Raw genomic sequence first — 14,266 nt, 5'->3', positions numbered from 1 at the left:
AATGCAAACCTCAGGAACTGAAAGTGTTCCATGTGGATTGGAACATGAAGGTAAGCATCCTTCAGATCTATAGTGGTCATAAACTGGCCATCCTGAATGCGGATTTGTCTTTGGCGGGCTTCTTATTCTGCTTGGATTTATTCCAGGACTGAGCCGGCTTCCAAGTACTCTTGGGTTGCTCGGGCTTGGAGGAGGATTGGGATTTATCAGAATGAAGGGAACTAAAATTAGAAGATTGTCATCCCTTAGACTTGTTCTTCTTATCTTGCGGTAGGAAGGCACCCTTAACCAGGGCCTGGACCAAAATAAAATATTTTCCTTGAAGGGAAGAGAAAGGAGTCTGGACCTAGAAGTCAGACTTCAACCAGAGCGCCCGTCAAGCTAGGACCGCACAGCCAGAGGCCTTGCATTTAGTCAAATAATTTGCATGTTCACATCACAGATAAAAGAATTAGCAATTTTTAGAGCTATAATTCTGTCTTTAATATCCTCGAGGGGAGATTCCACCTCAATGAGTTCCAACAAAGAGCCGCACCAGTAGTTAGCTGCTCCGGCAACTGCAGTCACCGGTTGAAATAAAAATCCCGTATGTTGAAACATCTTTCTCGGAAAGGTTTCCATTATCTTATCCATCGGCTCTCTGAACAAAGAAATATCCTCAAGTGGTATAGTTGTACGTTTAGCAAGCGTAGAGATAGCACCATCCACCTTATTAATGGAGGCCCACAAATCCAGTTGAGAGTCCGGGACTGGGAACAACTTTTTAAAAGTAGACTAGGGGGAAAAGGAAGAACCAATTCTTTCCAATTTGTTCTTAATAATGTTTGCCATCTTAACCGGCACAGGAAAAATCAAAGGAACTTTCCTGTCTTCGTAAACTCTGTCTAATTTAGGTATAATAGATTCTTCAGGCAGCGCAGCCTCTGGAACCTCTAACGTAGACAGAAACTACTTTAATAAAAATCGCAAGTGCTAAATTTTAAATCTAAATGACGGTTCCTCCGCAGCAGGAGGCTTAGACGCTAAGGACTCCGACCCAGAAAGTTCACTCTCTGAAGCTACAGAGGTTAACTCATCATCGGATAACTGGGACATAATAGCTAAATCCGATAAATATTTAGATGACTCCGAGGAGAGCTGTAGGGATGTTTAACCTTTCTCTTGTGTTTGTTAAAGCGAGGTAATGCACTGAGGGCCGCAGATACTGCCGTTTGTAACTGCACAGCAAAGTCAGCAGAAAGAAAGCCCCCTCTGGATGGAGGATTAGATGTGCTACAGGGAACTGCATGTGGAGTGGCTAATGTAGCATGGGTAGTAATCTCCGAGTCCTCAGAGGTAGACAGCTCAGAGGGACTAAGAGCCTTAGCAGGCTTGTCTCCCTTCTTAGACTTTATAACGGTGTTAAGGCATGTGGAACATAATTGAGTGGGTGGGAAAACCACGGCCTCCTCACAATATAAACAGGTATGATTTAGTACAGAAGGAGTACCTTCTAACATGTCAGAGTCCTCCATAGTTTAGGTTATACCCACAGAAGGACACAAATAACATTTTTTATTACAGAAAACAGCACCTTTATACTCCCAATGGCTGGGGCACTCACCACCTCCTAGACAGTTAACAGAGGAAACGCTCTCCTCAGGTTCAAGTCTCAGCCAGAAGAGAGGAAATGAACATAGACCACACCGGGTCACATGGAGTGAAAGACAGTACTTCCCTTGTTATTACAAGTACAGAAAGTAATAGGAGCTGTGCAACTTAAAAGTGAAACCTGTTTGTTCCAGCCAAAAACACACAGTCTATCAGCCCAGGGAAAAAAAAACACACAAAGCAGGATGTAAATAATTAATACACTGATTAATTAACCCCAACTGTTCAATAAACCCCCTTCAGAGGATATTAACCCTGGATCCTATCAAGGTATAAAGGAGCCACACTGAGACCCTGTTATAGTGTTTTATGTGTAAAAATTGAAACAATCTTACCTCCAGGATCCATGCTGTGGAACAGAACACAGCCTCTCAAGTGTGACAGTCTTATAGCAGGGCTCCTGACATGGACTTGAGTGAGAGAATGCAGGCAGTGAAACTCATCAACACTGATTGCTTAGGAGCTGTTAGCAGTAGTCTGGATGGTTTCGCAGGAAAACTTTCACTGCATCTCCAGACTCTAACTTTCATCAATACTCTCACTGAGAGGTTGACATGACTACTAAAAACTCCAGTCCTATCTCGAAAGGCAGATACCCTTTTTCAGGACTCTCCGAATATTCTGCCACTTCTCTACCACCTCCTAACATAACGAAAGGCAAAGAATGACTGGGGTAATGGGGTAGTGGGATGGATATTTAAGCCTTTGGCTGGGGTGTCTTTACTTCCTCCTGGTGGCAAGGTGTTGTATTTCCCAACAGTAAGGAATGAAGCCATGGACTCTCCCTATCCTAGGAAGGAAAAAATTGTCAACATATCACAAAGAGGTTCCACAACACACAGCAATCTCCAACAACCTAGGTGCAAGTCCGTCTAATACATTTGTCCGCTGGCTATGATGTACAGTGTAAAAACTGTACCTACTAATAGCCTGTGGGTTATGCGAGTGCAATATGTGTGGTTGTACTTAAATGAACTGCACCCACTTTACTGAGCTAACCCGCTGCAGAAATGACTGCTTCCAGTAGAGAGCCCACCCATTGCTGTGTACGTCACAGCAGACGATCACTGTAAAGAGTATCTCAACGACCAAACAGGAGGAGGCAAAGCGACTCGCCCCTGTTATACCTGTGGCAGGCTTGTGACTAACTCCTCACTGTGAGTGTATCACTACCTAATACTCCAATCTCTCCTCTGTCTCTCAGTAGCAGCCTAAAATTGGTCCGAGGACGCCTCTCAGCTAAGAATCTTGAGCACCTAAATTCTTTATCTTCTTCCTGTGGAGGCAAAAAACATAATTTATGCTTACCTGATAAATTCCTTTCTTCTGTTGTGCGATCAGTCCACGGGTCATCATTACTTCTGGGATATAACTCCTCCCCAACAGGAAATGCAAGAGGATTCACCCAGCAGAGCTGATATAGCTCCTCCCCTCTACGTCAGTCCCAGTCATTCGACCAAGAATCAACGAGAAAGGAGTAACCAAGGGTGAAGTGGTGACTGGAGAATAATTTAAAAGATATTTACCTGCCTTAAAAAACAGGGCGGGCCGTGGACTGATCGCACAACAGAAGAAAGGAATTTATCAGGTAAGCATAAATTATGTTTTCTTCTGTTATGTGCGATCAGTCCACGGGTCATCATTACTTCTGGGATACCAATACCAAAGCAAAAGTACACGGATGACGGGAGGGATAGGCAGGCTCATTATACAGAAGGAACCACTGCCTGAAGAACCTTTCTCCCAAAAATAGCCTCCGAAGAAGCAAAAGTGTCAAATTTGTAAAATTTGGAAAAAGTATGAAGCGAAGACCTTGTAAAACGTTAAGAACTAAGTTTAAACTCCATGGCGGAGCAACGGCTTTAAACACAGGCTTGATCCTAGCTAAAGCTTGACAAAAGGCCTGGACGTCTGGATTTTCTGACAGACGCCTGTGTAACAAGATGGACAGAGCTGAAATCTGTCCCTTTAATGAACTAGCCGATAAACCCTTTTCTAAACCTTCTTGTAGAAAAGACAATATCCTAGGGATCCTAACCTTACTCCAGGAGTAACGTTTGGATTCGCACCAGTATAGGTATTTGCGCCATATTTTATGGTAAATCTTTCTGGTAACAGGCTTCCTAGCCTGGATCAGGGTATCAATAACCGACTCAGAAAAACCACGCTTTGATAAAATCAAGCGTTCAATTTCCAAGTAGTCAGTTTCAGAGAAGTTAGATTTTGATGTTTGAATGGACCCTGTGTCAGAAGGTCCTGTCTCAGAGGTAGAGACCAAGGTGGACAGGATGACATGTCCACTAGATCTGCATACCAAGTCCTGCGTGGCCATGCAGGCGCTATTAGAATCACAGATGCTCTCTCTTGTTTGATTTTCGCAATCAATCGAGGAAGCAGCGGGAAGGGTGGAAACACATAAGCCATCCCGAAGTTCCAAGGTGCTGTCAAAGCATCTATCAGAACCGCTCCCGGATCCCTGGATCTGGACCCGTAGTGAGGAAGCTTGGCGTTCTGGCGAGACGCCATGAGATCTATCTCTGGTTTGCCCCAACGTCGAAGTATTTGGGCAAAAATCTCCGGATGAAGTTCCCACTCTCCCGGATGAAAAGTCTGGCGACTCAAGAAATCCGCCTCCCAGTTCTCCACTCCCGGGATGTGGATTGCTGACAGGTGGCAAGAGTGAGACTCTGCCCAGCGAATTATCTTTGATACTTCCATCATTGCTAGGGAGCTTCTTGTCCCTCCCTGATGGTTGATGTAAGCTACAGTCGTGATATTGTCCGACTGAAACCTGATGAACCCCTGAGTTGTTAATTGGGGCCAAGCTAGAAGGGCATTGAAAACTGCCCTCAATTCCAGAATGTTTATTGGAAGGAGACTCTCCTCCTGATTCCATAATCCCTGAGTCTTCAGAGAATTCCAGACAGCGCCCCAACCTAGCAGGCTGGCGTCTGTTGTTACGATTGTCCAGTCTGGCCTGCTGAATGGCATCCCCCTGGACAGGTGTGGCCGATAAAGCCACCATAGAAGAGAATTTCTGGTCTCTTGATTCAGATTCAGGGTAGGGGACAAATCTGAGTAATCCCCATTCCACTGACTTAGCATGCACAATTGCAGCGGTCTGAGGTGTAGGCGTGCAAAAGGTACTATGTCCATTGCCGCTACCATTAAGCCGATCACCTCCATGCATTGAGCTACTGACGGGTGTTGAATGGAATGAAGGACACGGCATGCATCCTGAAGCCTTGTTAACCTGTCTTCTGTCAGGTAAATCTTCATTTCTACAGAATCTATAAGAGTCCCCAAGAATGGAACTCTTGTGAGAGGAAAAAGAGAACTTTTCTTTTCGTTCACTTTCCATCCATGCGACCTTAGAAATGCCAGAACTAACTCTGTATGAGACTTGGCAGTTTGAAAGCTTGAAGCTTGTATTAGAATGTCGTCTAGGTACGGAGCTACCGAAATCCCTCGCGGTCTTAGTACCGCCAGAAGGGCACCCAGAACCTTTGTGAAGATTCTTGGGGCCGTAGCCAATCCGAATGGAAGAGTTACAAACTGGTAGTGCCTGTCTAGGAAGGCAAACCGTAGATACCGTTGATGATCTTTGTGAATCGGTATGTGAAGGTAAGCATCTTTTAAATCCACTGTGGTCATGTACTGACCCTTTTGGATCATAGGTAAGATTGTCCGAATAGTTTCCATTTTGAACGATGGAACTCTTAGGAATTTGTTTAGAATCTTTAAATCTAAGATTGGCCTGAAAGTTCCCTCTTTTTTGGGAACCACAAACAGGTTTGAGTAGAACCCTTGTCCTTGTTCCGACCGCGGAACTGGATGGATCACTCCCATTAATAACAGATCTTGTACACAGCGTAGAAACGCTTCTTTCTTTATCTGGTTTGTTGACAACCTTGACAGATGAAATCTCCCTTTTGGGGGAGATAATTTGAAGTCTAGAAGGTATCCCTGAGATATGATCTCCAGCGCCCAGGGATCCTGAACATCTCTTGCCCAGGCCTGAGCGAAGAGAGAAAGTCTGCCCCCCACTAGATCCGGTCCCGGATCGGGGGCTCTCGGTTCATGCTGTCTTTGGGGCAGCAGCAGGTTTCCTGGCCTGTTTGCCCTTATTCCAGGACTGGTTAGGTTTCCAGCCTTGCCTGTAACGAGCAACAGCTCCTTCCTGTTTTGGTGCAGTGGAGGTTGACGCTGCTCCAGGTTTGAAATTCCGAAAGGGACGAAAATTAGACTGTCTAGCCTTAGATTTGGCTTTGTCTTGAGGTAGGGCGTGGCCCTTACCTCCTGTAATGTCAGCGATAATTTCTTTCAACCCGGGCCCAAATAAAGACTGCCCCTTGAAAGGTATATTAAGTAATTTAGACTTAGAAGTAACATCAGCTGACCAGGATTTTAGCCACAGTGCTCTACGTGCCTGTATGGCGAATCCAGAGTTCTTAGCCGTAAGTTTGGTTAAATGTACTACGGCCTCCGAAATGAATGAATTGGCTAGTTTAAGGACTCTAAGCCTGTCCATAATGTCGTCTAGCGTAGATGAACTAAGGTTCTCTTCCAGAGACTCAATCCAAAATGCTGCCGCAGCCGTAATCGGCGCGATACATGCAAGGGGTTGCAATATAAAACCTTGTTGAACAAACATTTTCTTAAGGTAACCCTCTAATTTTTTATCCATTGTATCTGAAAAAGCACAGCTATCCTCCACCGGGATAGTGGTACGCTTAGCTAAAGTAGAAACTGCTCCCTCCACCTTAGGGACCGTTTGCCATAAGTCCCGAGTAGTGGCGTCTATTGGAAACATCTTTCTAAATATTGGAGGGGGTGAGAACGGCACACCGGGTCTATCCCACTCCTTAGTAACAATTTCAGTTAATCTCTTAGGTATAGGAAAAACGTCAGTACTCGCCGGTACCGCAAAGTATTTATCCAACCTACACATTTTCTCTGGTATTGCAATGGTGTTACAATCATTGAGAGCTGCTAAGACCTCCCCTAGTAATGCACGGAGGTTCTCCAATTTGAATTTAAAATTTGAAATATCTGAATCCAATCTGTTTGGATCCGAACCGTCACCCACAGAATGAAGCTCTCCGTCCTCATGCTCTGCAAGCTGTGACGCAGTATCAGACATGGCCCTAGTATTGTCAGCGCACTCTGTTCTCACCCCAGAGTGATCACGCTTGCCTCTTAGTTCTGGTAATTTAGACAAAACTTCAGTCATAACAGTAGCCATATCATGTAATGTTATCTGTAATGGCCGCCCAGATGTATTAGGCGCCATAATATCACGCACCTCCCGGGCGGGAGATGCAGGTACTGCCGCGTGAGGCGAGTTAGTCGGCATAACTCTCCCCTCGCAGTTTGGTGAAATTTGTTCACATTGTACAGATTGACTTTTATTTAAAGTAGCATCAATACAGTTAGTACATAAATTTCTATTGGGCTCCACCTTGGCATTGGAACAAATGACACAGATATCATTCTCTGGGTCAGACATGTTTAACACACTAGCAATCTGGTTATAATCTTTTTTAACAAAAACGTACTGTGCCTCGAAGAGGTACTTAAACGATTAAATGACAGTTGAGATAATGAACTGAAACAGTTATAGCATCAAGTTTAAAATAACACAACTTTTAGCAAAGGTTTGTTCCCATTAGTAAATAACTAAATTTGACATAAAAAATTATAGAGTAACGTTTTTATTCACAGTCAATAAAAATTCTCACAGCTCTGCTGAGAGAATGTACCTCCCTTCAAAGAAGTTTGAAGACCCCTGAGATCTGTCAGTGAACCGGATCATGCAGGAAATATAATAGTAGCTGACTGGAATTTTTTGATGCGTAGCAAAAGAGCGCCAAAAACGGCCCCTCCCTCTCACACACAGCAGTGAGGAGAAACGAAACTGTCACAATTTAAAGCAGACAACTGCCAAGTGGAAAATAATGCCCAAACATTTATTTACTCAGTACCTCAGCAATGTAAACGATTCTACATTCCAGCAAAAACGTTTAACATGACAATATTTATTAAAAGGATTAGTGACCTTTAACAGAGTAGTTCCGGTGAAAAACCATTCCCAGAATACTGAAGTGTATACATACATGTCATTATAACGGTATAGCAGGATTTTTTCATCAATTCCATTCAGAAAATAAAAACTGCTACATACCTCAATGCAGATTCATCTGCCCGCTGTCCCCTGATCTGAAGCCTTTACCTCCCTCAGATGGCCGAGAACAGCAATATGATCTTAACTACTCCGGTTAAAATCATAGTAAAAAACTCTGGTAGATTCTTCTTCAAACTCTGCCAGAGAAGTAATAACACGCTCCGGTGCTATTGTAAAATAACAAACTTTTGATTGAAGTCATAAAAACTAAGTATAATCACCATAGTCCTCTCACACATCCTATCTAGTCGTTGGGTGCAAGAGAATGACTGGGACTGACGTAGAGGGGAGGAGCTATATCAGCTCTGCTGGGTGAATCCTCTTGCATTTCCTGTTGGGGAGGAGTTATATCCCAGAAGTAATGATGACCCGTGGACTGATCGCACATAACAGAAGAAATAAGACTGGCATACCAGAGAGGTGGGAAAGAAAATGCTCAGAGCTTTGAGAACCTTTGTCTCCTTGTAGTGGCCAGGAGTTGAATCCCAGGAGAAATGGCTTGTGGACTCTCACTACCTTATGAAAGAAAGCACATTTATTCAGAATATACATTTTCCTCTGCGTATCCAAAAATCTTACCAGACAGAGCAGAAACCTTTCGTATCAAATTATTCCTCTTTTGAGTTAACAGGGCCTTCTTCTTTATTAATGTGTCTCCTTGGTCTGTTAGCCCTTCAATCTCTTCAATGGCCTAAAACGATAAACAAAACAAAAAAACAACAACTATTATTTATATATAAATATATAAGGAAATTGATGCTTACCTGATAAATTGATTTCTTCTACGATACGAGTCCACAGATTCATCCTTACTTGTGGGATATTATCCTCCTGCTAACAGGAAGTGGCAAAGAGCACCACAGCAGAGCTATATATATAGCTCCTCCCTTCTCTGCACCCCCAGTCATTCGACCGAAGGTATAGGAAGAGAAAAGAAAAGCTAAAAGGTGCAGAGGTGACTGAAGTTTTGAAAAACAAAAATATAATCTGTCTAAAATGACAGGGAGGGCAGTGGACTCGTCGTATCGTAGAAGAAATCAATTTATCAGGTAAGCATAAATTTCCTTTTCTTCTACTAGATACAACGAGTCCACGGATTCATCCTTACTTGTGGGATACAATACCAAAGCAACAGGACACGGATGAACGGGAGGGACAAGACAGATACCTAAACGGAAGGCACCACTGCTTGAAGAACTTTTCTCCCTTTTCTTCCCATAGCCTCCGAAGAAGCAAAAGTATCAAATTTTGAAAATTTGGAAGAAGTATGAAGGGAGGACCAAGTCGCAGCCTTACAAATCTGTTGAACAGAAGCATTGTTTTTAAAAGCCCATGTGGAAGCCACAGCTCTAGTAGAATGAGCCGTAACCTTTTCAGGAGGCTGCTGTCCAGCAGTCTCGTATGCCAGACGGATGATGCTTTTCAGCCAAAAAGAGGTAGCCATAGCTTTTTGACCCCTACGTCTTCCAGAATAAACAACAAATAAAGATGTTTGACGGAAATCCTTGGTCGCTTGTAAGTAAAACTTCAAGGCCCGAACCACGTCCAAGTTATGTAACAGACGCTCCTTCTTAGAAGAAGGATTAGGACACAAGGAAGGAACAACAATTTCCTGATTAATATTCTTATATGAAACAACCTTAGGAAGGAATCCAGGTTTAGTACGCAAAACCACCTTATCAGAATGGAATATATGATAAGGCGAATCACATTTTAACGCAGAAAGCTCAGAAACTCTTCGAGCAGAAGAGATAGCAACTAAAAACAAAACTTTCCAAGATAAAAGCTTAATATCTATGGAATGCATGGGTTCAAACGGAACCCCTTGAAGAACATTGAGAACTAAATTCAAACTCCATGGCGGAGCAATAGGTTAAAATACAGGCTTGATTCTAATTAAAGCCTGACAAAAAGACTGAACGTCTGGGACATCCGCCAGACGCTTGTGTAGTAGAATTGACAAAGCAGAAATTTGTCCCTTCAAGGAACTAGCTGATAATCCCTTCTCCAATCCTTCTTGGAGAAAAGACAAAATCCTAGGAATCCTGATCTTACTCCATGAGTAGCCCTTGGATTCGCACCAATAAAGATATTTACGCCATATCTTATAGTAAATCTTTCTAGTGACAGGCGTGCGAGCCAGAATAAAAGTATCAATGACCGACTCAGAGAATCCCCGCTTAGATAAGATCAAGCGTTCAATCTCCAGGCAGTCAGCTGCAGAGAATTTAGATTTGGATGTTGGAACGGACCTTGAATGAGGTCCTGTCTCCACGGAAGTTTCAACGGTGGCAGAGAGGACATGTCCACTAGATCCGCATACCAAGTCCTGCGTGGCCATGCAAGCGCTATTAGGATTACAGAAGATCTCTCCTGTTTGATTCTTGCAATCACACGAGGCAGGAGAGGAAATGGTGGAAACACATAAGACAGGTTGAACGACCAAGATACTGCTAGAGCATCTATCAGTACAGCTTGGGGATCCCTTGACCTGGACCCGTAACAAAGAAGTTTGGCATTTTGACGAGATGCCATCAGATCCAATTCCGGTGTGCCCCATTGACGAATCAATGATGCAAACACCTCCGGATGGAGTTCCCACTCCCCCGGATGAAAAGTCTGACGACTTAGAAAATCCGCTTCCCAGTTCTCTACTCCTGGGATATAGATTGCTGATAGATTATCGGATTATCTTTGAAACCTCTATCATTGCTAGAGAACTCTTTGTTCCCCCCTGATGATTGATATATGCTACAGTCATGATATTGTCTGACTGGAATCTTATGAATTTGGCCAAAGCCAACTGAGGCCACGCCTGAAGCGCATTGAATATTGCTCTCAGTTCCAGAATATTGATAGGTAGTAGAGACTCCTCCTGAGTCCAAATACCCTGAGCCTTCAGAGAATTCCAGACTGCACCCCAGGCCAAGAGGCTGGCGTCCGTTATCAAGATTACCCATGCTGGCCTGCGGAAGCACATTCCCTGGGACAGATGATCCTGTGACAACCACCAAAGAAGAGAGTCTCTGGTCTCTTGATCCAGACTTATCTGAGGAGATAAATTTGCATAATCCCAATTCCACTGTCTGAGCATGCACAGCTGCAGTGGTCTGAGATACACTGAGCCACTGATGGCCGAGGAATGGACTGAAGTGCTCGGCAAGTATTTAGAATCTTTATATTTTCATGTCTACCAAGTCTATCAGAGTTCCAGAGAATGGAACTCTTGTTAGTGGAACTAGCGAACTCTTTTCTACATTCACTTTCCAACCGTGAGTTCTTAGAAACGCCAACACGATGTCCGTGTGAGATCTGGTCAGATGATAAGTTGACGCCTGGATCAGAATATCGTCCAGATAGGGCGCTACTTTTATGCCCCGCGGCCTGAGAACCGCCAGAAGGGACCCTAGCACCTTTGTGAAGATTCTGGGAGCTGTGGCCAACCCGAAAGGAAGGGCCACAAACTGATAATGTTCGTCCAGAAAGGCAAACCTTAGAAACTGATGATGATCTTTGTGGATAGGAATGTGAAGATACGCATCCTTCAGGTCCACGGTGGTCATATATTGACCCTCCTGGATCATTGGCAAAATCGTTCGTATAGTCTCCATCTTGAACGATGGGACTCTGAGAAATTTGTTTAGACATTTGAGATCTAAAATCGGTCTGAAAGTTCCCTCTTTTTTGGGAACCACGAACAGATTTGAGTAAAATCTGTCCCTGTTCTAGTTTTGGAACTGGGCAAATTACTCCCATGGTATAGAGGTCTTTTACACAGCGTAAGAACGCCTTTCTTTTTGTCTGGTCTACAGACAAACGTGAAAGATGAAATCTCACTCTTGGGAGAAAATCCTTGAATTCCAGCTGATACCCCTGGGACACAATTTCCAATGCCCAGGGATCCTGAACATCTCTTGCCAAGCCTGAGCGAAGAGAGAAAGTCTGCCCCCTACTAAATCCGGTCCCGGATTGGGGGCTGCCCCTTCATGCTGTCTTGGTAGCAGCAGTAGGGTTCTTGGCATGTTTACTTTTATTCCAGGCCTGGTTAGGTCTCCAAACTGACTTGGATTGAGCAAAATTCCCTCCTGCTTTGTAGCGGAAGAGGAAGTAGAGGGTCCTCCTTTAAAATTTCGAAAGGAACGAAAATTATTTTGTTTAGCCCTCATCTTAACAGTCTTATCCTGAGGTAGGGCATGACCTTTACCTCCATTAATGATTTCCTTCAATTCAGGACCGAATAGGGTCTTAACTTTAAAAGGAATAGCTAAAAGCTTAGATTTTGATGACACATCAGCAGACCAAGATTTCAGCCATAACGCTCTAAGCGCTAAAATGGCAAAACCTGCATTCTTAGCCGCTAATTTAGCCATTTGAAAAGCGGCATCGGTAATAAAAGAATTAGCCAGCTTGAGAGCCTTAATTCTATCCAAAATATCATCTAATGGGGTCTCAACCTTAAGAGACTCCTCTAAAGCCTTGAACCAAAAAGCTGCTGCAGTAGTAACTGGAACAATGCAAGCTATAGGTTGAAGAAGAAAACCCTGATGAATAAACAATTTCTTTAGAAGACCCTCTAATTTTTTATCCATAGGATCTTTGAAAGCACAACTGTCCTCAATAGGTATAGTTGTACGCTTAGCTAGGGTAGAAATAGCTCCGTCCACCTTAGGGACCGTTTGCCAAGAATTCCGAATGGTGTCAGATATGGGAAACATTTTCTTAAAATTAGGAGGGGGAGAGAACGGAATGCCTGGTCTATCCCATTCCTTAGTAACAATGTCCGAAATTCTTTTAGGGACTGGAAAAACATCAGTGTAAGTAGGTACCTCTAAATATTTATCCATCTTACACAATTTCTCTGGTGGTATCACAATAGGGTCACAATCATCCAGAGTCGCTAAAACCTCCCGGAGTAACAGGTGGAAGTGTTCAAGCTTAAATTTAAAGGACATCATGTCCGAATCTTTCTGAGGTAACATTTCCTGAATCTGAAAGCTCTCCCTCAGACAGCAATTCCCTGATCCCCAAATCAGAACACTGTGAGGGTACATCGGAAATGGCCAATAAAGCATCAGAGGGCTCAGTATTTACCTTAATACCGGCCCTAATGCGCTTACCCTGTAAACCTGACAGTTTAGATACTCTGTAACGGTAGTAGACATAACTGCAGCCATATCTTGCAGAGTAAAAGAATTAGACGCACTAGAAGTACTTGGCGTCGCTTGAGTGGGCGTTAAAGGTTGTGACACTTGGGGAGAATTGGATGGCATAACCTGATTTTCTTCAGACTGAGAATCATCCTTACACTGCAAAGAACATATTTTAGGTGTTAAAAGTATGTCTAAGGCCCTTTCAGTACAAGAGGGAAACAATGTAAGTGGGGGTTCCTCAATGGCTTCTAAACACATAGAGCATTGACTTTCCTCAATGTCAGACATGTCGAACAGGCTAGTAATAACCACAAAAAGTGAAAAACAGAATTTATGTTTACCTGATAAATTACTTTCTCCAACGGTGTGTCCGGTCCACGGCGTCATCCTTACTTGTGGGATATTCTCTTCCCCAACAGGAAATGGCAAAGAGCCCAGCAAAGCTGGTCACATGATCCCTCCTAGGCTCCGCCTACCCCAGTCATTCGACCGACGTTAAGGAGGAATATTTGCATAGGAGAAACCATATGGTACCGTGGTGACTGTAGTTAAAGAAAATAAATTATCAGACCTGATTAAAAAAACCAGGGCGGGCCGTGGACCGGACACACCGTTGGAGAAAGTAATTTATCAGGTAAACATAAATTCTGTTTTCTCCAACATAGGTGTGTCCGGTCCACGGCGTCATCCTTACTTGTGGGAACCAATACCAAAGCTTTAGGACACGGATGAAGGGAGGGAGCAAATCAGGTCACCTAAATGGAAGGCACCACGGCTTGCAAAACCTTTCTCCCAAAAATAGCCTCAGAAGAAGCAAAAGTATCAAACTTGTAAAATTTGGTAAAAGTGTGCAGTGAAGACCAAGTCGCTGCCCTACATATCTGATCAACAGAAGCCTCGTTCTTGAAGGCCCATGTGGAAGCCACAGCCCTAGTGGAATGAGCTGTGATTCTTTCGGGAGGCTGCCGTCCGGCAGTCTCGTAAGCCAATCTGATGATGCTTTTAATCCAAAAAGAGAGAGAGGTAGAAGTTGCTTTTTGACCTCTCCTTTTACCGGAATAAACAACAAACAAGGAAGATGTTTGTCTAAAATCCTTTGTAGCATCTAAATAGAATTTTAGAGCGCGAACAACATCCAAATTGTGCAACAAACGTTCCTTCTTTGAAACTGGTTTCGGACACAGAGAAGGTACGATAATCTCCTGGTTAATGTTTTTGTTAGAAACAACTTTTGGAAGAAAACCAGGTTTAGTACGTAAAACCACCTTATCTGCATGGAACA

General features: G+C 43.5%; 1 protein-coding gene across 1 annotated transcript in view; it reads right to left on the bottom strand.

Moving 5' to 3' along the window:
• MGA (MAX dimerization protein MGA) overlaps positions 1 to 14,266 on the bottom strand; it is a 1,137,718-nt gene that overhangs the window by 210,361 nt on the left and 913,091 nt on the right. The window contains exon 21 of the mRNA XM_053697822.1: positions 8,414 to 8,525. Coding sequence (XP_053553797.1) covers positions 8,414 to 8,525 — 112 coding nt within the window. The remainder of the gene's footprint in view (positions 1 to 8,413; positions 8,526 to 14,266) is intronic.

This window comes from Bombina bombina, chromosome 1 (genome assembly GCF_027579735.1).
Source record: "Bombina bombina isolate aBomBom1 chromosome 1, aBomBom1.pri, whole genome shotgun sequence".
Taxonomy (NCBI): Eukaryota; Metazoa; Chordata; class Amphibia; order Anura; family Bombinatoridae; genus Bombina; species Bombina bombina.
This window is presented reverse-complemented; position numbering and strand designations above follow the sequence as displayed.